Source organism: Schistocerca americana, chromosome 3 (genome assembly GCF_021461395.2).
Source record: "Schistocerca americana isolate TAMUIC-IGC-003095 chromosome 3, iqSchAmer2.1, whole genome shotgun sequence".
In the NCBI taxonomy this organism is placed as follows: domain Eukaryota; kingdom Metazoa; phylum Arthropoda; class Insecta; order Orthoptera; family Acrididae; genus Schistocerca; species Schistocerca americana.
Window position 1 is genome coordinate 240,563,104 of NC_060121.1, and position 26,215 is coordinate 240,589,318.

The following is a 26,215-nucleotide window of genomic DNA, read 5'->3' on the forward strand; positions in this document are numbered from 1 at the left end:
CCTGTCTGACTCAATACCCAGGCGTATCAAGGCCGTTATTACGGCCAAAGGTGGTTGTTCTGGGTACCGATTTCTCAGGATCTTTGCACCCAAATTGCGTGAAAATATAATCACATGTCAGTTCTAGTATAATATATTTGTCCAATGAATACCCCTTTATCATCTACATTTCTTCTTAGTGTAGCAATTTTAGTGGCCAGTAGTGTATTCTTCTTCAAGTCTGTCAGTTCCTCACGTTTCGATATTTTCAGAAAGCTCTTATCTTTCACGACGACAAATACGAGGACAGCGCGAGCCTTGTCTTAAATTCCGGTGGGTTGCGTTAGTAACTTGGGAAGAGCGGGTGGACCTACTTGACGCTATATTCTCCTGATGATAATCTAGACAGCGTGCGAAAATGACGCACGACACTGCAACAAAGGCGCAGTGCGGTATCGCTGCTAGCAGGCAGTATACGGGCGCCGGTTATCGCCACGCGCCGTTAATGAGGAAACGTGCCGTTTGCAGGCGGCGAATACGAGGAGCACACACGCGCCCGCGGCGGCCGGCTGGAGGGGGAGTCCTTTTACCTGCGGCTCAGCTGTCGGCCGGAGCAGAGCTTCGCTGCGCCCCGAGAAGGCGGCCCAGGTCATTGACAGCACTCGCCTCACTGCTCAGGAATCCGTGCGGTCCCCCACTCCCCCTCCCCAGAGGGAAGCAGGTACCGCTACAGCCGGCTCCGGCCCAACCCGCCCTCGCCGGCAGTCGTCGCTGACGAGCAGACGCTGGCGCACCACCTCCGAGCGATGTCGCAAACGACGCACTGAAGGCGGAGAAAAACTATCGTGAGTTCTAACGAGAGAGACTTCAGAGTGAGATGGGCGGGCTGTGGCGACTCGTGCTGTGTTTACTGTCCTCCGCGCTGCTGGCGGCATCGGAGGAGGAGAACCCCTTCGTGGAGATGGCGAAGACTTTTTTGAAAGAGCAGATGCAAGGCCAGGGGGGCAGCTCCGGCGCCGGCGGGGCTCTGGGCGCCGTCGGCGCCATGATGCAGAGTTTCATGCAGGGCGGGGGCGGTAGACAGCTGGGAGACCTGCTCAAGGACTCGGACTTCGTGGCCACAGTGGGCTCGGCCCTGGCCGGCGCCGCGGGCAAAGAGGCCTACGGCGACAGCCCCAACTCGGGCGTCATAGACCCGCAGCTCATCGCCGACCTGGTCGGCGCGTTCACGTCCGGCCACAGCGACGAGAACAACAATGACGTGAAGCAAGGCCGCGACCTCCGAGACGAACGGAGGCCGCAGCAGCAGGGGCAAGTGGACTGGAGCAGCATGCTGGACCTCGCCCTCAGCTTGGCCGGAGGTACTCAGCAGGACCAGCCACGAGGCGGAGGCAACCCTCTGCAGGGGCTGCTCGGTCTCTTGCCGGCCCTCATGCAGGCCGCCAGCAGTGGCGAAGCGCCGAGGGCCGAAGGAGCCGGCCTCAGCGAGGCCAGACCCTCTCTGTTCGCCCCCGTGCTGGCAGCTTTCCGCGACTACTGGGAGCACTTCATGAGCTCCGAACTGGGCCAGACGCTGTGGAAGACCAGTGGCCTGGAGGCCACGTTCAGGCTGTTCACCGACAAAGACGGAAATCTCGATACGGAACGCATATACAGGTCTTTGGAGAACGCCAGCTTCCGGAAGCGGTGGGTGCGCAGTCTGGCGACCTACGTCTCTGAGTGGATCGCTCACGTTTCAGATCCTTCTACGCAAAAAAGGTCAGTTACTTTCTTTGTGAAATTTTACTTGGCTAAATCGTGAATCTCAGTCAGGTACAAAACTGTTTTATTATAATGTCTAGATCATTAAACTTTATTTATACAATATGTCCCGAGAGGAACAGTCAGTATTCATGGATACAATAGAAATGGTCGTTCGAAGAAAAACAGTCTAGTAAACATAGTTTCTAAAATACTTACCTTAAGAACTACGTTAGTTAAGATCTGGTACCACGAAATAAATCTCTTTGCTATCCATACTTTGAGAAGTGGTACGATGGACCACAACAAGAACAAAAGTTCAGCCAGCATGGACTCTAAAGTGAATACTTTAAGAAATGGTTCAAATGGCTCTGAGCACTATGGGGCTTAACTTCGGAGGTCATCAGTCCCCTAGAACTTAGAACTACTTAAACCTAACTAACCTAAGGACATCACACACATCCATCCCCGAGGCAGGATTCGAACCTGCAACCGTAGCGGTCGCGCGGTTCCACACTGTAGCACCTAGAACCGCTCAGCCACTCCGGCCAGCATACTTTAAGAGCTGTGACCATTTTTTCAGTAGAAGAGATGTGTTCCACAGTAGTGAAGATTAACAAGTGTTCGTGGTTCTTAAGATACATGCTTTAAAGCCCACATTTACTGGACATTTTTCTTGTTTTCGTCCTTACTACTACCTCTCAAAGTATCAAAAGCAAAGAGCTTGCAGTGGAAAAGATTTGATTTGCAGTACTGGCACTGTAGATGAAAAGTTCCATACCTCTTAAGGTATGCATTTTAGAGCCTGTATTTACTAGACTTTTCTGCTTCAAATGACCTTTCCTGTTATATTCCTGAATACTGACCATTCCTCCTGGGGCACCCTGTATAAAGCAGTCAGTTCCAATCAAACTTCACATTCTACTTCAGAGACAAATAGAACAGGTCAGTGTGTTAAACTACCCTACATAGAATAAAATACACACAACATACCAATCAGTCATTAGGACAATCCATGAAACCACAAATCGTGACATCTGTGCAGTATTAAGTACACCAACTGCTCAGTTAGTGAGCTACTGGAGTAATGACTATTGGTATGCTCTATATATTTTAGTCGATATAGTACCGACATTTTAACACCCTGACCTTCCTAATTTTTCTTTTTGTCTGTTATCATTTGGTCTGAAGATGATGGGAAAGTGCTGTTGAAACACATCACCTTTGGTAAAGAAACTGTAGCGATCTAGACATCACAATTAAAAGTTTTTGAGTTATTGTTTCTCAAGAAGCATTTGATGCCATTGAAAAGTCAGCACAATGTATAGAATTTCATTTCGTATAAGGAGCATGTAAGGAATAGATATAAAAAAGTAAGTAAACTGTTTATTATTTAAAAAGTAATTGCCATGACTGTTAATACATGGATTCCACTGTCAGATAAGACACTTAATTGCCTACTGAATCATGATGGTGCCTGGGTGTCTTCCTCTTCATCCAAAGCAAATTGATGACCATGAAAGTCTGTCTTCAGGGCTCCAAAAATATGGAAATCACATGGCCACATGGGGAGAGATCAGGATTGTACAGAGGATGCTTAAGGGCTTTGCAGTGAAACTTCTCCAGTGCAGTCAAAACAACCTTGGCAGCACGTGGACAACCATTATCCTCCAACAGAATGATGCCATCGGTCAATGTGCTGGGGCATTTGGACTATGCTGCAGAAGTTTTCCTGGAAAGACCTTATACATCCTCCAAATAGTCCCAATATCTCCCCCTGTGATTGCATATTTTTAGAGCCCTGACAAAAAACATTCTTGGCCATCAATTTGCTTCGGATGAAGAGGTCAACAATTGAATGTTTCTGCAAGCAACAGCAAAAAATTTTTCCATGAAGGGTTTGACCTTCTTGTCTCATAGTGGGATAAATTTATTAACAGTTATGGTGATTACTTTCGAAATAATAAACAGTTTACTTACTTTTTCCATCAGTCTTGTTTTTGTGTGACTGCTCCCTGCACAACAACTTTACTACTGAAGTTGATTGAGGGCAATGGCAAGGCAGACTCGCATTTGGGAGCAGTGGGGCTCAAATCCCTGCCTGGATAGTCAGGTACAGATTTCTACAATATTTTAAATCACTTAACACAAATGGGAGAACAGTTCCTTTGAAATTAAGGTGCCTGATGTACTGGGCATTTCTTGTTCCATTTCTAGAGTCCTCATTTTTGGCAGGGTATTAAACCCTAATTTCTCTTCCTTTGTTACTAAAATCAAGACAGCAATGAGATACTATTGATAATTTACACAAATTATTAAAATTAGCAGTTGCAAAACTGAATTGTTTACCCAAAGATAGCAGGAGACATTTTATACTTTGTGAACAACATTTTATTGGCGAGTCTGGGGCATAGGGTCATATCAGCAGTTTTGTGATGCTGTGATTGTGGAGTGATGTTGGTGTGCAGAATTCTGTGAACTGCTTAAATTCAGTTTTATCCATGTTTTTCATCTGCTGCAATATTTAGCTTCATGACATCAGACATCGCTCTTTCCACAATGTCATAGAATTTTCTCTATCATCAATATTCACTAAAACTTTGGGTACCTAAATTGGCAATAAGTTGCTGAAAGAATAAATGTCTGAAGATCAACAAAAAAGGGAAGGAAACATATAAATTTTATAAAATGAAATGTGTGCCTTTGTCTACAAAAATCTACCAGATTTGAAACCTGTCATTTCATAGCTATGTTAAAACAGCCTGGGTATGTAATACCTGTTGGCAAAACTGCAATTTTACTTTAATTCATCAGCTGGCCAATGGCAAGCTCATCAGTGAAGGGCTTAAATCAGGATGTTTCACATTGGAACTGGAACATATTTTCTCAAAAATATGAGTCTAGTGGGCATATCTGTACAGTTTGCTACTGATTATTAGTAGGAATCTTGTGGGTCAACATGAATTATAGAAATATATACAATTAGTGCAAATAATTTAAGTGACTTGTGTTGGTTATTGACAATAACTAAAAATGCCAGCAGTGCAAAACTATATCCCATAAAAATGCTAATGGTTGCCTGCATATTTCTACAATACATCCAAATTATATAAACCCAAAAAGCAACATTAAAGTTATGTTACTGTGTGGGAGACAGACAAGCCTGTAGTCATTATTGTTCCAATTTATGTTAGACGTTTGCTCAGATTTACACCTGTGTCTCTCACTCAGTTTTATACAACTGCATTATCTGAGCATGCTGTGTAGTTTGAATTCCATTGTGTAGTTAGATCTTCTTGTGTCATACGATACAGACCACGGGTGTTATGCATGCAATACCGGCACATGTTGTAAAATAGAACAAATGGAGGGAGAAATATGATCAAGGCAATCAGGTAAACACAGTACTTCTTAACTTCAACATTTATTAATGAAAGTGCAACTAGATGAGATACCAAATGAAATTTGTAAGTGGACTGGGGATTCCTTGGTAGCAAGAACACATGTTGTTACCTTGGATGGAAAGTCGTTGACAGATATAGAAGTAACTGACTCAGGTAAGTTTTTTGGTGCCCTTGTTGCTCATGTTGTATATTAATGACCTTAAAGACTATATTAATAGTCAGACTTCTCACAGATGCAGGGACAGTTCAAGAACATTTTTCCGCAATAGAGGCTTATCATTTGGCATCCTTCCACTCCCTCCTTTATGTTTGTACACTTTCACCTGTGTCAGTTTTCACTACTAATTGTGAAGTGCGCAGTATACACAGATCTTGCACTTTGGTGCCCCTCACACCTTTACACACCAAGTGACCACTACAAACTGTGATATGTTCTGCATAGAAATTTTGCAATTGTAGCACATCTGGTACCTCTCTCAGCTTGGCACCCCAATCAGGGGCATGTGTTGCTTGTTCCTTAAACCAGTACTGCACAGATGATGCAGTTGTCTGTAACAAAGTACTCTATTCAGATCTAGATAATCATCCAAAGTGATGCAAATATTGATAACTTGATTTAAATGTTTAGAAATGTAAAATTGTACACTCCACAATAAGCAGAAACATAGTATCATATGACAACAATACCAAAGAGTAACAATTGGAACCGACAATTCGTACAAATACCCGGACGCAACATATTTAGGGATATAGAATGTAATGAACACATAGGCTCACTCGTAGGTAAATCAGGTGGATCATTGTTAGGATACTGGGAAAATGCTACTGCTCTGCAAAGGAGGTTTATTATATAACAGTCACACAACATTTCCTACAATACTGATCAAGTGTATGGGACCGTACCAAATAGGACTAACAGAGAATACTGAACCTATGCAAAGAAGAGATGCACCAGCGGTCACCAATGGTTTTTCTTCTTTTGCCCACAGAAGTGCATACGGAAATTGTGAAAAATTTAAGCTGGCAAGTACTTCAAGGTATATGCCACCTGTCCTGCAGAAGTCTTTGTACCATGTTTCAAAAACAAAAATTAAGTTATGAATCTAGGAATTTACTACAGCCCTCTGTACATCACTCCCATGAAGACCACAAGGACAAGACTAATCTAATTATGGTGTCCACTACAGCTTCTAAGCAGTCATTCTTCCCACAATCCACACACAAATGACACAAGAAGGATCCCTACTATGTAGTTCAATGTGAAGTACCCCCCCACTGTGCACTTCTCACTGGTTTGCAGGGCATGTGCATACATTAGGATTCAACAACCCACTGAAAATGTAGTCATTAGAGACAGAGCAAATGCTCAGATGGAAGAAGGGTGAGGTAAGAAATCAGCCACATATCATTTTTAATGGAACCATTGCAGTATTTTCCTTAAAGGAAACCAAGGAAAATTGGCTGAATGGAGATTTGAATCCTAGTTCTTCTGAAAATGAGCATATGGGATAGTTTCCCAGATATGTGGGTGGTTTGAAGGCACTTAAGTAACAGAATCTAGTATGTTGTTCTCGGTGGTGACTGTTTATCAGAGACAAGGGTATCCTCAGGAGTGTTACACAGAACTATGATAGGACTGCTGGTATTTATTGTAAACACAAATGATCTGCGTACAGGGTGGGCAGCAGTCTGTGTTTGTGTGTTGATGATGCTGTGATGTACGAAAAGGTGTCAAAGAGAAATGATTGTAGGAGGATATAAGATGACTTTTCTAGTTGGTGTGGTGAATTGACAGCTAGGTCTAAATGTAGAAAAATGCACATTGATGCAGACAAATAGGAAAAACAAACCTGTAATGTTCAGATACAGAATTAGTGGTGTCCTGCTTGACACAGTCACATCATTTAAATATCTGGGTGTAATGTTGCAAAACGATATGAAATGGAAAGAGGATGTGAGGGCTGTGGTAGGGAAGGTGAATGATTGACTTCAGTTTATTGGGAGATTTTTGGAAAAGAATGGTTCATAAGCAAAAGAGAATGCATATAGGATGCTAGTGCAACTTGTTCTTGAGTACTGTTTCAGTGTTTGGGATCCATACCAGGATTAAAGGAGATATTGAAGTAATTCAGAGGCAGGCTGCTAGATTTGTTACTGGTAGGTTTAAACAACGCGAAACTGTTGTGGAGATGTTTCAGAACCCAAATGGGAATCCCTGGAGGGAAGTGAAGTTCTTTTCAAGGAACACTATTTAAGCATGTGTGAGACAGTCAAGGTTGCCTCTACAAGTGTCTTCAAGTCCTCATGAAGAAACGAAACCCCTCCCTGTGGAATCTTGCAATCAATTTTCTGCTGCACTTGGAAAAAAATGAAAATACAGATCTGAGAAATCAACCTCACTTATATCCCAAAGTCTGCGAAATTATGAGATAAGACATCTATTGCTGATTCATGACAAATATATATAAATTTTGTTTTTCAGGTACTTAACAACAGCACAATTCATGGGAAATGGATTTCTTAAGGCGCAAGGCTATCCTAAATCCGTGATGTTTGATCCTGCAAGACCATCAGAATCTCTCACTCGCATCGTAAATGCAGTTTTTAAGAAACAATTTGGTTTAAAAATTGACTCAGCAACTTACATAAAACCAGCTGTTGCTTATCTTCAGGTATATGTTTGTTATTGCTACTATACAGCATTATTGAAGTTTCATGGTGGTGGTCAAATCTTTTTCCCACAGTTCAAAAAAATCTTGCTTTAAGGGATGTGAATGAAAAGAGCTCAAATAAAAAATAGTAGATATTTTTCATGGATGCTGAAATTCATTTTGTCACATAGCTTGTTGATTTAAGAAAATTTGGCCTCAATTTTTGAGTTAAAGCCAAAAATGACAAATCATGACACTTATTTGCTGATTTTGCACCTTCTTCCGTTTTGAGCTTTCAATTCTAATTTTCATGTTAAATAATATTTTATACATTTCTAATTTTATAAAGGTAATTAAGAATATTAGTTGCACTTTCTACTTAATCAATGTCAGTCATCTACCCAAACTGCTTAAGTTAGAGATTGCCTCATTACACATTGGAGAACTGCAAGCCCCTCTGAAACCATGTGACACAGGTGACTAATCATCTACCAGTACTGACAACTTATACAACAATGAAAATAGTTCATGTTTTGACCATATGAGAAAAAAGGCATGTTCCAGCTCTGGATAGAGTACCTTGAAAGTCAACGAACTGCAGGAAGAGCTGAATGTACTCTTGCTGATCTCCATTGTCTGATCATATGCTTGGTATGACAGTAGCAACAACTGGTAAACAAGTTTATTGGTTGTTGTGCTTGCACTCTGATGTTGCATGCTGATTCAAGCCCTTGGTGTGGGGAGTTAATCCGCATATATAGCTCTGTTAATCACCAACACCATTATTATAGGATCTCATCAAACCACATCTTTTATTTATAAACAAACATGCACACCACATGACCCAATAATTGAAAATGTAAAGCTAGTTATGTGCTACAATGTTGACAGAGCACTCTAAGTTCAGGCTATTTAAAGTCTACCAATTATTACAGAATAACGTCTTACTGAGGCCACATCATTAGAGCTCGAAGAGAAAAGTTCAGATACCAAGCAAAGTCATCTTGCGTAGCAGTAGGGGTTCCAGATGCAGTTCGAAAACCAAGTCCATAACAATGATCCAGCAATGTGCCCACAGTGGTAGGTGTTCCAAGAGCAGATTAATCATAGCTGCAAGAGCGACATATGTAGCCTGTGGCAATTCCCTTTCTGTAGGCCACAACCGAACACACACTACCACATGGTGCCAGCTGAGTGATTGGAGCAGGCCACTGAGATTGTCATAGGCTTACTGGTGCAACAAATACAAATTGGTGAGGCAGGAAGGTGTGGCATGTCATCTGCTGCATCATTTGAGATGGATAAGAGACTTGTGCGATTTCATTTTTGTATGTTTGTTAAACATGGAAAAGGTACTCATGCCAGTGGCAACAAATAATCAATGCAAAAATCATGCTTCCATTATGTTTTATATTAACAATATACTTCTATTGAGAGTCACTTTACTATAATTTATTTAATAAAATAAGGTCATCACTGGGAGATGAAGAAGCTTGCACAGGATAGAGTAGCATGGAGAGCTGCATCAAACCAGTCTCAGGACTGAAGACCACAACAACAACAACAACAAGGTCATTTTGCATTGTTAGTTGGAAGATCATGGTGAACAGCTTTAGATGACTATGCAAAAGCTTTTGTTATTTTGTACACACAAATGGATAGCCTTTGGGAAGTGAGGATGAAGTGTCTTAAGTGTAAATACCTGCCATATGAGACTAAGAGTATGTTCTGTAACTCACTTAATTATGTACAGGAAGTCTTCAAGCTGGGACAGGCGAAAGGTCTCAGCTTATCACACCTTAGTCCAAAGGAGATTGAAGACAAACTTACAGACACAATAAGTGGTCACATAATTGAACCAGCAATGAGGGTCTGGAGAGCTTACTGGTACGCAACAAGGCACCCTCAGTGTGAGGAGTATGTAATATGTACTGTCAACCAGAGAGATACTGCGACAGAAGGGGGTTTGAAGCCTGGTGTCACTAAATTATCCAGGTAAGTTATGATTAAGTTTGTCTTTCAAAGGTCTGAACAATACTCTACTTTTAAAAAATTATGATAACTACATTACGGATAGATGCTATGATTGTATCTACTGAAATAACATATGAGAAGATTACCATAAGACATTTTTGCCGTGAAGAGGAACAAAAAGAAAAGAAAAAAATATTAATCACAAAAGACTATGAGAGAGAGAGAGAGAGAGAGGAAGGGGAGGGGGGGGGGGGGGGGAGTGTACTGACTACACTCTGCTCCTATGTTATGGAGAACAACACAAGCTTGAAAGCTGATCTACAACATTTATCTTTCCATGTGTATGTTTGTCAAATTTCTCAACAACTCTCATATCCAGTGAAAGTGTTTGCTCATTTCCTTCTTTGAAAACTATTGTGATGGCATGAGTGCTGTTTCATTTCAGAAACCCACATGTGCATCTGTCTTTAATGTAGTCTAGTATGCATTTCTAAGATCCTTTCTGATTTCATATTGAGTTCTGTGTGATATTTCTTATAAACATATTTCTGTATCCTGCTTCCTTGTGAAGTTTGTGAAAACTGTTACAAATGATAACCCTCTAAGGTAATTATATCCATAAGAAATAGAGTTTACTGTTGTCTTTCTCCCACAATGAATTTTGAGACTAATTCATTGGATTCTAACTGGAGGGAAGGAAGATTAGGGTTTGACATCCAGTAGATGATAAGGTCTCTAGAGATGGAGCACTAGTTCAGATACGACACATATAGCACTGTAGTCTCTTTAATGGAGCCACTTTAAGTGGTTTTTAGATAAAATGTGTAAAAATTAAATCTAGATGGCCAAGTGGTCAGTGCCAGCTGTTGTGTAAGAGCACGAGAGCATGTGAACACTCTAACTTTCGACACCTTGCAGATTTATTGGTTATTTTTCTTTCAGTGCTGTTAAATGTAGCATAGATGCTGCAATCTGAAAGATATGGCACTTAAATCTACCATGCTACTGCTCCTCTAGATTCCATGAAACTTGGCATCAAGGTCGCAAGCAAACCTTCAATTGTGCACATTTTAAGGTGCTTTTGCACATGCGCAACTCGCATTACGTAATATCCTTCTGGACCAATACATAGGGATTTGATAAACAACGTGTAAGGTTGAAGATGTGCACAGCTAGGCCTTGCCACTGAACTAGAAGTTTAAGCCAGTGCCACCAGGTGGTAGCACACTGTGGAAGACTTTCATCCCAGTTCTCTCGGCACAAATCCTGCTAGATGATAGCACTTTCCTCAGATATTCTACTTCACTCACTACATACTGTAGTAAAATTAGATCTGACATCAGTATATGTTAAATTTGTACTGACAGTAAACCTATTTTGTGGGTTTCTGAATGGGTTATAGTATATTAAGTTCTGAATTTCATAATACAGCGATCCATTTGAGATGCTGAGAATCATAAGGGCCTAAATCACATCACCGTCAGCTGAGAGACTGTAGCATTTATTCATGCTTTTGAAATCTGTTGATCTTATGGTCAGTCAGGTTTATCTGTGCTGTAGGCTCAGACTGTGTATATATGAAAATTCATGAAAAGTTATACCACTGGTTTCACTTATATTCACTTAAATGGGGGCTCAACAGCTGTGTGGTTTAGGCCCTTATAAGTCTCAGTGCCTCATTTGTATTCTAATCAAGTGACCTTGATGGCAGACACTACTGCTTGAGTTTAATCATTTCCACAAATGTCACTTTGTGTTTGCAGTTGGCTGTTTACTGTGTGAGAATTGGCTTTTGTGCACAGTGTAAAAATGAACTATGTTGACTCTATTTTAAATGCTAACAGAAAAGTAAAGCTGTGAGGACAGGTCGTGAGTTTTGCTTGGGTACTTCATTTGGGAGAGCACTCACCTGCAAAAGGCAAAGGTCCCAAGTTCGAGTCTCGGTCCAGCACACAGCTTTAATATACCATTAAGTTTCATATCAGTGCACACTCTGCTGCAGAGAGAATATCTCATTCTGGGAACAGAAAAGCAAATTACCAGGAAAAGTTAGCCACAAAGAAACTAGGCCTTCACAGAACGGCTCCTTTGAGACAGTAACAAAATCAAATAAGCGTGACTACAAGCGGACATTTGACGAGGAAATGTACAGTTAGCACCAGTTGTTAGGTGGGTGCAGCATAAGAATATCTTATTTTCAGCCCGGAAGTAAATTTGCGAACTAATACAGGGTGATTATAATTAAAGTTAAACTTTCGAACCGCTTAACATACTGAACAAATGTCTACAACACTGCCTGTATCTGTTTCGAACTTCTGTATCATTACTCATGAATTTTTATTAAATAGGAATTCAATGAATGGAACAGTGGAGAATCCAGGATAGAGTAATGACAATATTATGAAAGGTATAGATTGTCAATGTAATGAATGGAATTTTTATGTTTCTGTCATTCTCGACGTAATACTCTTATCATAGAAGTATTGCATTCAATAGGTACTGGTACTGCAACTTAATTTGCTTATTACTGTCTTTTAGCATGGTTGCCATATGGATCCTGTCAAGCAACAATGGGAATTCTTTCTGGAAGCTTTACAGTGCTGCTGTTGAAGGTCATGATTGCACAGTAAGTAAAATCAAAATAAAGTACCAATGTGTTTTCAAGTTTCTTCATACCTCCAGAATTGTTTTTCTAATCATGTCACTGCAGATAGTAACCAGCATTATACAACAGAAACAAAATTGTACCAGCATAAAACACTTATACAAAAACAGCCATTAACATGTGCCAAAACTTGATTTGACCTTTTGTTCAAATGTACTCATTACAATATAAAAAAGCTCAGGTAAGTCATTCATTTTTCTGTGTCATCTAACTGGTCTGATGCAGTCAACCACTGTTGAGCCAATCTCTTAATCTTCAAGCTGGACCTACATCCAGTATTCTCATTAACTTTTAATCTCAATAAAAGAATGTGAAATGCTACAAAGGGAATCAGCAGTTTGTTACATATGTCACAACATTGTTCATCACAGGATGCCAGAATGATTTGTTGCTGATGGCTTAGGATCAAAATTTAAAAAGTATTAGAAAGTAAGTTTCCAAAATCCAACCTCCAGTAATAATTCTTTATTAACTGGCCAGTCTTACAGAATTTTTGTAAACTTATAACAAAAATTAAATAAAAAACCAAATGGGCCTTTTCAGAATAATTAAAGGGGCAGACAAATGATGAAACACCTGGAAAAAAGAAAGTCAACTGTTTATTATTTAAAAAGTAATCACCATAATGCAGCCCTAGATCTACAATATTTCCAAATCAGGGGAAAAACTTGATAGTGACGCCACCATCTCCCTTGGGCGTTTGAGATAGGGCATTAGAGATAGAAAAAAAATCTATTTTTCAAAAATATTTAATTTTGTAGCCCACATCTTTCTGAAGAGTTTGATATATAAAACATATATGTTTGAGAAAAATAAGACATGTTATTTGGTCTTAAGTATGCCAAAGTGCAGTGCCACACCTCTTCACACAGCATTCTTCTATCACACGGCACAGTATTTTGCTCTGTGGAATTCAAGCATGTATATTTTGTAATGGAAGCCTCCAGATCTATATTCAGGACAGTGAAAATTAAAATGCCGTGTGGTCCCTCTCCTGCTCCCAGTCGGGCGGTTTGACATACTACTCCCCTAAAAAAACACACACACAATTAATACTGGGTGGGCTTATTTGTGACCAAGAGAATAAGAACTCCTAAGAAAATTTGCACTCTTTATTGCTTATTAGATAATAACTTACTCTTTACTAAGACATAAAATTAAAAAACATAAAACCAGTAAAGACAAGAGACAAGCAAGACAGTAAACTTTTCTTCAATCCTTTAAGTCCCAGCATTTTTTTGTCTCTAATCTTGCTACAGCTTTATACAGCGAGCTTTCCTTTCTACGAAAGAATCTATTACCTCATCAAAGTTTTTCAAATGTTTTGCTACATGAAAAATCAAAATGTCTTTGATTGATACTGAAAAAGTTGTTAATATGAGTAGTACCCAAGAATGTTGCGGTTTTTCATTTTGATTACGTCTGTTATCACTATCTGCTGGATAAAATAAAATAAGACTTACTAATATTGCAGTAATAGTAACACATGCCAAATAAGCGAGACTGTTTTGGCACACACGGTCATTTTTATCTGCCTCATTTACATACATAAGACAACCAAAAAGTTTTATGTTAGGAAATAGTTTCACATTTCATTCATGTGCTCCAGTTCGTAAGCATGGGATTAAAAAGTTGTAGCAATAGTATGAAATTTTTATACAAATTTGGACTCGTCATATTCTTACATATAATTTGTGTCATGTCCCCCATTTCCTCTCCTTCCTCATTCTAAAAAACAATCTTGTCATCACTAATTCTGTAACTATTCCTGCCATTGTCAAAACTTATTTTCTAGTTGCCTTCACTAACCCTGTCAGAATCACCAGTTCAGTTATCCCATGTTTATTCTCCAGTTACTTTTTATTACATGTTTGTACAATGAGTTTTCTGCACTATTTCGGAGACAGAACTTAAGCGGCTGCTAACCGGGAACTGTACAACTGGCCCTTCATAGCACAACATTCTGGCAAAAATTTTCTGTCAAAATTTCATTTTCTTGGAGACACTGAGAAGATAATATGTAATATTTCTTACCTGTTATTCCTATTAATTGTTTCTTTCCACTCTGGTAGTTTGAATCTATGGATTTCACTAATAATTATAACAACACTTATCATTGGCATACCAAATCAACCACATAAACAAACAGTAATTGGCATTCACATGTTTGGGTGTATTCAGCTCAGCTCATATAGCCCTTGCCCTTTTGTCTGTGGGAAAGTTTTCTATTTATAGACGCGATGGGGATTCCCCTGGCAGGGACATCACGTACACAAAGTGATCATTCAAACATCTACTTATGATTGATTCAGAAATCAACTTAGAATGTTTTCAGAAATGTTCAAAACCAAACAGGAATGCATTTCAAAATCATATGAACAGTCAATAGATCAAAGTGCGCTGGGTGTTACGCACTTTGTGAAATGAGGTTTTTTTTATCCAAGAATGTGAATTTGACACCACCTGACATTGCCACCCAGGGCAGATACCCCAGATTGACCCTCCCCCCCCCCCCCCCCCCCCCCCCCCCAGATCTGGGCCTGCCATAACTGTTAATACATTTGCTGCACTGTAAGAAAAGATGGGCAGTGCCTTCATGGAAAAATGTTTGCAGTTGCCTCCAGAAGCATGATTGTACCCAGGCATGCATCTCTACATCCACAGCAAATCAACAGCCATGAATGTCTATCTCACAATTACAAAAATGTGGATGTCACACGAGAAGAGATTGGGATTGTATGGATGGTGTCTAAGGGATTCCCAGTGAAACATCTGCAATGTAGTTGAAACAACCTTTGCAACATGTGAGTTGGCAGTAGCCTGCAACAGAATGATGCCATCCATCAACACAGTGCACACTGACTTTTAGGAACACAGAGCCACAATTAACACACAGTGGTATGTGGACACTGTCCGAAAACTGAAGCACACCATCAAGTCCAAACACCTGGAGTGTTGACAGGTGATAGCCATTATCTTGCAACAGAATGATGCCATTTGTCAACACTCCTGGTGTTTGGACGAGATAGCACACTTGAGTCTTTTGACAGTATCCACATACCACTGTGCATTAATTAATTGTGGCTCCATGTACCCAAAAGTCAGTGAGCAGTGGCTTCACAGATGACATCATTCTGTTGCAGGATAATGCCTGCTCACATATTGCTGAGGTTAATAAGGTATGCTGCAAACATTTTGCTGGAAAGCTCTTGCACATCCTCCATGCAGTCCCGATCTCTCCCCATGTGAGTTTCATATTTTTGGAGCCCTGGAGAAACACATTAGTAGCTGACGATTTGCTTTGGACAAAGAGGTGCATGATGGTATAATTATGATTCTGTAGGTAACCATAAATATGTTTCCTTGAAGGCACTGACCACCCTGTCTTACAGTGGTATAAAGATATTAACTGTTGTGGTAATAACTTTTGAAATAATAAACAGTTGAATTACTTTCTTCCATCTTTGTTGTTTTCATTTCACTGCCCTTTACACGTATTTCCAGTTGTTACCTCTATACTTACCAACTAAGCAGTCTCCTCATGGGATGTTTGTCTAGGACACTGCTTACAACATGTAGACGATTCTGATGTAGTTTCTGGTAGGATAAGTGATGATGCCAAAGCCCATCACTTACAACCTGTACTCTCACTTTACAATCAGAACTAGTCACCCAAAAAAGAGAAAGCATTCAACATTTATTTGCACAAAAAACTTGATATACACACTGGAGATACATGTTGCATCCTCATAAACCAATAAAGAGACAAGTTCATCGGATATTCTCAGCCATAGGCAAAGCAAGTGGCAGATTTCAGTTTGTTGGTAGGGCTGCTTGCAAAACACTTATACATCTCATCAAGGGAAGTATTCCATCTCAAATGCCTGAAATTGAATAAAAATTATTTTAAAACAAGGGGATGTGTGTTCTACCAACCAGCAATGTTGTTTGTCTGTAAAACTCTGTATTTGTGTACAATCGATATTTGAAGTTAAATAAATGTAAACTACCAAGCTATAAGTCAATGAAGAAACAATACCATCTAACCCACAATTATGACCAACAGTGATAAATCATAACATGTAAGCTTTCACGGCTGACGTCTTCATTAATTAAAACTTCTGGGCTATAGGCAACGAAACGTCATGAAGGAAAAGCAGTTTTATATTTGGACCACGGCAATTCAGCACAGAAGTTTTAATTAATGAACTGTTATAAACTTTGCAGTGACAAATGGTCTCACAATAACTTACTTACTTACTCACTGTTCATACCGGACTCGAGAGTCCATTACCGCAGCAACGTATTTTCGCCATCTGTCACTGTCTTGGGCCTATTTCCTTCCATTCACCTTCAATACCTAGGCTCCTCAAATCAGCCTTCACATTGTCCTCCCATCTACACCTCAGTCTCCCTACAAGACATTTTCCTTCTAGGTGCCCTACCAGTACTCTGCGCGCTGCCCTGTCCTCATCCATTCGAGCTACGTGACCCACCCATCGTAGCCTACGTGATTTAATAATACTGATTATGTCAGGGCTTGAATAGAGTTCGTGAACCGCTTCGTTATGCAGTTTTCACCACTCTCTGCTAATGTCATCCCTTTTTGCTCTGAAAATTTTCCTCAAAATTTTGTTTTCAAATACTCGAAACGGCTTTTCATTTTGCACAGTGAGAGACCAGGTCTCACACCCATACAGCATAACTGGTAGAATAGTAGTTTTGTATATTCTAATCTTTAAATTCCTAGACAATATCCGTGATGAATGTAATCTATTCAGTGAGAAGTAGCACGCATTTCCCGCCCATAATCTCTTCTTCAGTTCGGATTCAATCTCATTTCTCAAAGTGATGTCCACGCGTAGATACTCAAATGTGTTCTCACAATAAGCAGCACAAAATTTCAACATAAACGCATTCATTTAGGAATATGGATATCACCAGATGGAAAGGTAGTCAATCAAATAGATCATGTAGCTATCCAGAAATGATTCTAAAACAGTATTAAGGATGTCAGAACCTTTAGGGGGATCAGATTGTGACACGGACCACATGTTAATCATATCAAAAATGAAAGTGAAACTCAAAAGGAAAGTAAATAGAAATAGAGAAGAAATTGCACAGTGAGAGACCAGGTCTCACACCCATACAGCATAACTGGTAGAATAGTAGTTTTGTATATTCTAATCTTTAAATTCCTAGACAATATCCGTGATGAATGTAATCTATTCAGTGAGAAGTAGCACGCATTTCCCGCCCATAATCTCTTCTTCAGTTCGGATTCAATCTCATTTCTCAAAGTGATGTCCACGCGTAGATACTCAAATGTGTTCTCACAATAAGCAGCACAAAATTTCAACATAAACGCATTCATTTAGGAATATGGATATCACCAGATGGAAAGGTAGTCAATCAAATAGATCATGTAGCTATCCAGAAATGATTCTAAAACAGTATTAAGGATGTCAGAACCTTTAGGGGGATCAGATTGTGACACGGACCACATGTTAATCATATCAAAAATGAAAGTGAAACTCAAAAGGAAAGTAAATAGAAATAGAGAAGAAATTACAATATATAACATAGGAAACCTTATGAAAATAAATACAAAAGAAAATTTTACAAAAGAAATTGAGAGCAATCTAACAAAACCGAGACTGACCAACACAGAACAACAGGATGTTGAAAGCAGATGGAGACAACTGAAGGGCTGTATTCAAGAAGCAGCTTCCAAAATCTTAGGTAAAAGAAAACGACCTAATAAAATTTGGTTTAACATGAAGTGTAATGAAAAAGTACTGGAAAGAAGAAATACAAAGAATGTATGGATTAAAGAAAGGGACAATACAACATCAAAATAAAGATACTATAAACTCGGCCAAGAAATGCAAAGAACCCTAAGACAAGAGAAAAGGGAATACTACAACAATATGACCAGAGAAGTGGAGGATGATTTCTATCATCATAGGACAAGGCAAATGTATCCAAATATAAAAAATCCTTTGGGAAATTCAATAAAAGGGAGCAGTTTATACAGGATTAGTATGGGAAAATACTGACCAACAAAAGTGACATACAAAAAAGATGGAAGACATACTTTTCACAACTTCTCAACTGCAATGACCCACACTCTTACTTTAAATTGGAAGAACCTGGTACAATTGATACAGCTGATACAGTTACTATCCCATCAGTAAATGAAATACAGCAAGCAATAAAGAAATTAAAGAATAAAAAGGCTTGTGGTGAAGACCAGATATACGCTCAGTTACCAAAGAATGGAGGCCCACAACTGGAATTAGAAATACAGGCTTTAATAGAAACAATTTGGAAGACAGAAAACATTCCTGCAGATTGGAAAACTGCAGTTGTGTGCCCCATATTTAAGAAGAATGATCCACTTGTTTTTGATAACTACAGAGGAATTGCCTTATTGGGTGTCACCTACAAAATCTCATCAAGCTGCCTATTAAACAGGCTGATACCAATAACAGAAGAACTGATTGGGGACTACCAATGCAGTTTCCGCAGAAACAGGTCTACACTAGATCACTTATTCACCCTAAGACAAGTAACTGAGGAGAAGTGGGAATTCAGTGTAGATGTCCACATACTACTCGTAGATTTTAAAAAGGCCTATGATAGCATACACTGACAGACACTCCTAAATATAATGAAAGAATTTAAAATACCATCAAAATTAATCAGATTAGTTAAAATGTGTACAGACGAAACTTTATGTTGCATAAAGACACCGGTAGGAGAAACTGAATATTTTAAGGTGTACACTGGACTGAGACAAGGGGATGCCATTTCACCTATTTTATTTAACCTTGTCCAAGAGAAGATCAATAGAGAATTTTCTAAAACCAGTCCACAAGGGATCCAGCTACTGGATGTCAACATTGCAAGACTTGCCTATGCAGATAATGTAGCACTAATAAGTAGTTCCAAAACAGAATCAATCAGAATGATGCAAAATTACTACAAAATTGCTGAGAAAACAGGATTACATGTTAATGAAGAAAAGACAGAATACCTGCCTATAAATAAGAAAACCAGAAAAGATGCACCTTTGACTGTAGATGGATTCAATTTCAAGACTGTTGACCACTTCAACTACCTAGGAAGTCGTTTTAGTAATAACAACAGAACAGATATAGAAGTAGATGCCCATTTAGCAACAGCAAACAAGACACTTTTTAGTTTCATCAAAATTCTAAGAAAAAGATCGCTTAGCAGTAACTTCAAAATCCACTTATATCAAGTGGCCATTATAACTGTGATGTTATATGGATGTGAAACATTAATGTTTAGAAAGAAAGATGAAGGAAAACTGTTAATATTCAAAAGAAAAGTACTAAGGAAACTTTTTGGACCTGTATACAACGAAAATAACATGGAACGGAGAATAAGAAGAAATGGAGAATTAAGAGGGCTGTACAAACACCGTAACGTCATCGAAGTGATCAAGAGGAGAAGGTTAAATTGGGCAGGCCATATAGCAAAAAAGACAGAGAATAGACTACCTAGAACGGCATTCAGCAAAACAGTAGATGGAACGAGAGGAAGAGGGAGACCCAGAATCAGATGGCGGGATAACATTCGGGAGGACACAACAAGGATGAACAGCAACAGCAACTGGACAAACAGCACATTGCACAGACAGAAGTGGAAGAGGCATAGAGCAGGCATATGGTCAATAAGGCCCTTGCCACATGTAGAGTAAAGTAAAAGTTTCACAAGAGTCACAACAGAGGTACTAAAAGGCATAAAGCTAAAAATTTGCTCGAAACAATATAAGTATTTTAATTACTTCATTGAAAATCCACATATGTACTTCGATGATAAATAGGAGAAGGAAGTCTGACAAGACAACTACTTCTGTTTTGGGAAATATGATTCTAAGTTCTGCAAGTGTTAACATATATTGTTTCAAGAAAAAGTTTATGTCTTTTGCTAAACAGAACCTCATTGATGACTCTTGCACACATTTCTTCAGCAAGTTGTGCTTCTGTTGTCTGTAGATTCATTATCTTTCAAATACTGATTGAACTCAAATGCACAGTTTTACTGGTGAATGACACTGATGAGAGATGGCACAGGCACATTTCCATGTTATAAAATATTTTTTTATTCAGATTTAATCTGTTTAATTTGGGGTGCTTCCTGTGTTAGAATATTTCTCAAGAGTGTGGGAACCCAAACCAAACAGGAATGACTGGGGGGTACTGAATGTATACCAAAAAAAGAGAGCACCACAGGTTTGTTTGACCCTTGGGAGAGTTCCACAAAAATACTGAAAAACCTGCTGGCAGACACTTCAAGGCAGACACCAACTATCTCACAAAAACCTACCTATCTACTTTCAAGAACCAATATCAAGTGAAGAATGTAGGAATATACTACACATCATCCTATGTACTCCTCACATAAGGATTGTGAAGAGAGGATTACATCAATTAGAGCAAGCACAGAGGCATTGAAACTGTCATTCTTACTGCCCTCCATAAGCAAATGGAACAGGAAGATACCCTAACTTGTGTTATTAAGGAAAGTGCCCCTGCCATGCACTCCACAATGGTTCAAAAAGTATTGACAGGTAGATCAGAGGATAATGCTGAAAAGTCTTGTGAAGAAAACCTTTCATCATCCAAGCACAAGAAAAAGTCCAGTGGTAGTGGATACAGACAACATCCAAACAGAGAAACAAACATAGTCAAAAGAAGTTCACAGTTTATTTTTAAAGGATCCATTGAGATCACTGTATAATGCTGACACTGGTAAAAACTGAAGAAGCTTTTAGTAAGCTCCTACTGGCCTTTTATCAGTCCTGGCAGCCAGATCATGCAGTAACTATTACAGAACTTGTCCCAATTGAGTTGCAGTGTCCTCACTGGATGTTGTAGCAGCTACACAGATAGATGAATTTCTATATTGATGCTCAGTGGGGCTACTAAAAAATTAATGGAAATCAGGATTTAATAGCCTGTCAATGACATCACTAATTCTGTAACTATTCCTGCCACTGTCAAAACTTATTTTCTAATTGGCTTCACTAACCCTGACAGAATCACCAGTTCAATTATCCCATGTTTATTCTCCAGTTACTTGTTATTACATGTTGGTACAATGTGTTTTCTGCGCTATTCTGAAGACAGAACTTAAGCAGCTGCTAACCGGGAACTGTACAACTGGCCCTTCATAGCACAACATTCTGGCAAAAATTTTCTGTCGAAATTTCATTTTCTTGGAGACACTGAGAAGATAATATGTAATATTTCTTACCTGTTATTCCTGTTAGTTGTTTCTTTCCACTCTGCTAGTCTGAATCTATGGATTTCACTAATAATTATAACAACACTTATCATTGGCATACCAAATCAACCACATAAACAAACAGTAACTGGCATTCACATGTTTGGGTGTATTCAGCTCAGCTCATATAGCCCTTGCTCTTTTGTCTGTGGGAAAGTTTTCTATTTATAGATGCGATGGGGATTCCCCTGGCAGGGACATCACGTACACAAAGTGATCATTCAAACATCTACTTAGATCCATTCAGAAATCAACTTAGAATGTTTTCAGAAATGTTCAAAACCAAACAGGGATGCATCTCAAGATCATATGAACAGTGAATAGATCAAAGTGCACTGGATGTTACGCACTTTGTGGAATGAGATTTTTTCTGAGGATTTGGACAATAAAGCCAAGACATTGATTCTCTTATAAAATACTACACCTGACTCTCACTAATCCGGCCATTCCTGGCACTTATGGGTGTCGGATTAGGGGAAGTGCCGGATTATTGAGTGTCTGAAATTTATTTTATTCATTTATTTTGTTTTTTATTTATTTTGAAAACATAGGGGATATAGTGTACTGTACTTTATTAAACCGAAGGATACAATTTTAAAACATAGAGGATATACTTTATTAAATCCAAAAATACATTAATTTTCAAAGAAAACTTAGTGCTTGAGTGCATACTGTGCATAATTATACAGTCATATCACTCGCTATGAAAGATGTCCCTAATTTTGAACTGTCACAAAGATGATACTCAATGGTGGCATGCTTCATCACGCAACCGCTTTACAAGCATTAAATTGGTACTGCATATATCTGCTTGTTGCATAATTTACTCCAGGAAGACCTTGGCAGCTTCATCACCAGCAGTTTGAGAAATCTTCATGCTCTCCCCTCCTGTGTCCTCTTCTTCATCACTTTCATCATTACTTTCTTGCACACTTTTGATTATTTCTTCATCTGTTTAAGTTTTGGTCCGTATCACAGGTTTCTTCATTCAGCCACTTAGTAACATGTTCATCAATTTTTTCTTCTTCTGGAAGGTTGTGGAACATATCAATGTACAAAGTAATTTATAATTCCAAATTGACTGGCTCATTGTTGTCACTCAATACTGGATCCAACTCGGCGTCAATGGATGGTCACAATTTTCTCCAGCCCTTCATTATGGTAGTGCTCCCCACTTCATCCCAAGCTTCGGCTGCTTGGAAAATAACATCACATACGTTAATTACTTTCCACGCCTTCAGCATAGTCTCGATAGAGTCGTTTTCACTTTCGTTCAGCAACAAGACGAGAAGTGAATGTCAATAATGATGTTTAATTTATTCCAAAATTTCCTGGTGCATGGGCTGGATTAGGGCTGCCACACTGGGTGGGAAAAAGAGTGCTTGTATGCCATTGGACGTTAGAGAAACATTTGAAGGATGACTTGGAGCATTGTCAATTATAAGGATAGCTTTCAGTGGAAGCTTTTTCTTCTATAGCTCTTTTCTCACTGCTGGAACCACCAAGAGAATATTTGTCTGTCCACCCATGCTTTCTTCTGTACTGCACTGGTAGAGTATTTATGCCAGCGTATTGAAAACAACGTGGATGTTGCAGTTTTCCAATCACCATAAGCGGTAGTTTATGACTCCCATTTGCATTACAACACGCCATTAATGTTACACGCTGTTTCTGTTGTTTGTAACCAAGAGCTTCCTTCTCATTCTTGGCAGCTAATGTTTTTGAAGGTTCATCTTGTAAAAGAGTCCTGTTTCATCAGCATTATAAAAGGCATCAGCAGTTAAATCCTCTTCCACTATTATCTTCCATATCTGGCTTACAAACTCATCAGCATCCTTATCATTGGTTGAGTGACTTTCCCCTGTGACTGTCAGCTGCCGAATGCCATGTCGTTTTTTCCAGTCTGAAAGCCGACCTTCACTTGCTGCAAACAAGTTACTGCCGCCAAGTTGTTTGTTAAATGCAGCTGCTTTATCCTTTATAATCGGGCCACTAACGGAATTCCTTTACTGCGTTATTGTATGAAGCAACTATACATAGCTACATCCAGTTCTTCATTCTCACTCTTTCGCATAACCTTTCGTTTTCCCAACTCACTATCCATTTGTGTTGAGTACTGTTGAATAACATCTTCCTTTTTGATGTCATAAATAGTCGCTCGTCCAACTCAGCAGCAATGGCTTTCTGTGAAGAACCTCGATTTAACTCATCTAAAATTCTGAATTTCTGCTTTAGGTCTAGCATAACGTGTTTCCTTTTAGAAGACATGATTCCGAACTGTAAAGAAAGCTACAATTTCAAATACAGTATATAAAGCATTGTTTAAGTAAGCATTGTTATGCATGATAATTAATTGTGCATGTGTTTTTGAATGTGTGCCAGAATACAGAGAGGCCATACTACTGAGGCCAATTAGTGAGAGTCTAACTTATTTTCATTTCTTGAAGAATAACTGAAATCCTTATCTTACAGATTCAGTACCCTGCAAACTGTGGAACATTTCATGAAGAAGACATCAAAGCAACGACAGAATATATTCACAGTGAGCTGTAATGCATATCATCCTACTTCCACAAATAAATTATACATTTTAAACCAAAGCTGGTCTTTTGAACAAAATAATGTGGTGTCTGTTGTCCGTGCTATCAACAGAGCATCTCGGATTCAAAATTGTTGCAGCAAAAGCACTACCTGAATTATGCTATGAGATAGTATGTCTTATCAAGTTACGTTTGAAACTGTTTATGACTTACAGTCACATATGCCTCTGTATTTACAGAACAGAAAGATCGCAACAGAAAGATTAAATTATTCACAACAATTTGTTGTGATGCCAAGTGGGTAAGTATATTCCTTTGGCTCTTTGTAGTTCTTTCTATCATATTATGGGATGTAATATACTTTTCCTCTTTTGAACCATTCTTACACCACAATTTCTGAAATAAATCCCACAATTTTGTACTGAAGTGGTAATGTAAACATATGAATTTTATTGCAACATCTGTAGCAGCAGATGTACGGCAACATATTGTTCAAATTGAAGCATTCTTATGTTTGTGAAAGTGAAATATTGGAACTTCATAACACAAATGATGAAATCGAGCTGTCCATTAAATTATCTCAGGCCAAGGCTGACAAGTTCATGGTAGCAGAAGTAAAGTACATGGTAAAAGACGTGATGGTCGCTACTGGAAAACACTGAAAGACACAGTACAAGATCCCAGGTGTGGAATTCATATTCAAAGCACACCTGTACTGGTAATACCACGCAATTTTTTTCCAGTTGTTAATTAGTGATACTCTGCTGCAGAATGACATGAAGCATAGGTACGTGGAGGAATTGGAAACCTTTCTTAAGAAGTTTTACATATTATTGTCAATCCAAACATGAATTTTTGTATTCAGAATTAGACTACATTCCTTTTTATTTGGATACACTGTGTCTGATTCATGTAATTTTTTGCATGTGGGATGTCAGGTCCCCATCACACATGCATATGAAACCTTGGTCACCCAATCAAGGAACAAAATATTGCATTATGCATAAAATGAACACTTCTAGAACTGTGATAAAAGGGCATACTACCCACCTCTGCAAAATATAAGGACAATAACTCCTGATTCTATGTACAGGCCAATTTCAATACTACCTGTGCCTTTTGCTTTCAGTAATACTGTAGCAGTCCTACAACTGGAGGAACAAGGAGACCAGAGCTTTCATTTATATTAGTTATTGCGCTGTATGTGTTTGTTGAATTGTTGCATAATTCTGATGGCAGAAGTTTACGTGTAGTATTATTTATGTGTAAACTAGAAAAATGTATGTCACTGGCAGAAGTGACTGTTATAGCGACAACTATGGTATTCTGAATAATTAAGTTAGGTGATCCTGGCCAGGGCCCATTTGAGAACGTATATCCACACAAGCAACTTATTATTTTACACCCCCTTTGCCCCACTACTTCTTTGTACATTTTCACCTGTGTTAGTTTTCGCTATTGATTGTAAAAAATACTGTACACAAATCTTGCAATGGGGCAACCCTCTTAGCTTGGTGCCACAAATGACCACTACTAATTGTAATGCTTTCTCTATAGAAATCTTATAATTGTGGCACCCTCACAGCTTGGCAACCCCAGAGGTGGCTTGTGTCACTTGGTCCTTAAACCAGTCCTCCTCCTTGACATATTTTTTCTCTCTTCACAGCTTTAGATTTTCATTATAATTAACTGCAAAGATACATAAAAAGCCAGAGTCATAAAGTGTGTCCCCCCCCTCTCTCTCTCTCTTTTGATGGATTAATAGAATGTTTTTAAAATTACCTTATTTTACATTGTTAGCCGTCTTCAACAGAAGACACAAATTGTTTATAATCCACAATTTGCGCTATTCTGATGCTGTATTGTTCATCTTTGACATGCTAGTGTACAAGGTGTCACAAATTCACTCTAGTAAAAAATGGGTGAATTCCGCACATTTATTTA

General features: G+C 39.0%; 2 protein-coding genes across 2 annotated transcripts in view; one reads left to right on the forward strand and one right to left on the reverse strand.

Annotated features, from left to right (window-relative positions):
- Positions 1 to 589: 589 nt before the first annotated feature.
- Positions 590 to 24,331, forward strand: LOC124606668. Its single transcript, XM_047138680.1, has 5 exons — positions 590 to 1,737; positions 7,606 to 7,795; positions 9,528 to 9,769; positions 12,287 to 12,374; positions 24,204 to 24,331. Exons 1-5 carry the CDS (start codon positions 857 to 859, stop codon positions 24,282 to 24,284), a joined length of 1,482 nt encoding a protein of 493 aa, XP_046994636.1. The 5' UTR covers positions 590 to 856; the 3' UTR covers positions 24,285 to 24,331.
- LOC124606669 (ADP-ribosylation factor-like protein 3) overlaps positions 16,155 to 26,215 on the reverse strand; it is a 46,131-nt gene continuing 36,070 nt past the window's right edge. Inside the window, exon 5 of the mRNA XM_047138682.1 lies at positions 16,155 to 16,297. The gene's annotated coding sequence lies outside the window, so the exon portion shown is untranslated. The remainder of the gene's footprint in view (positions 16,298 to 26,215) is intronic.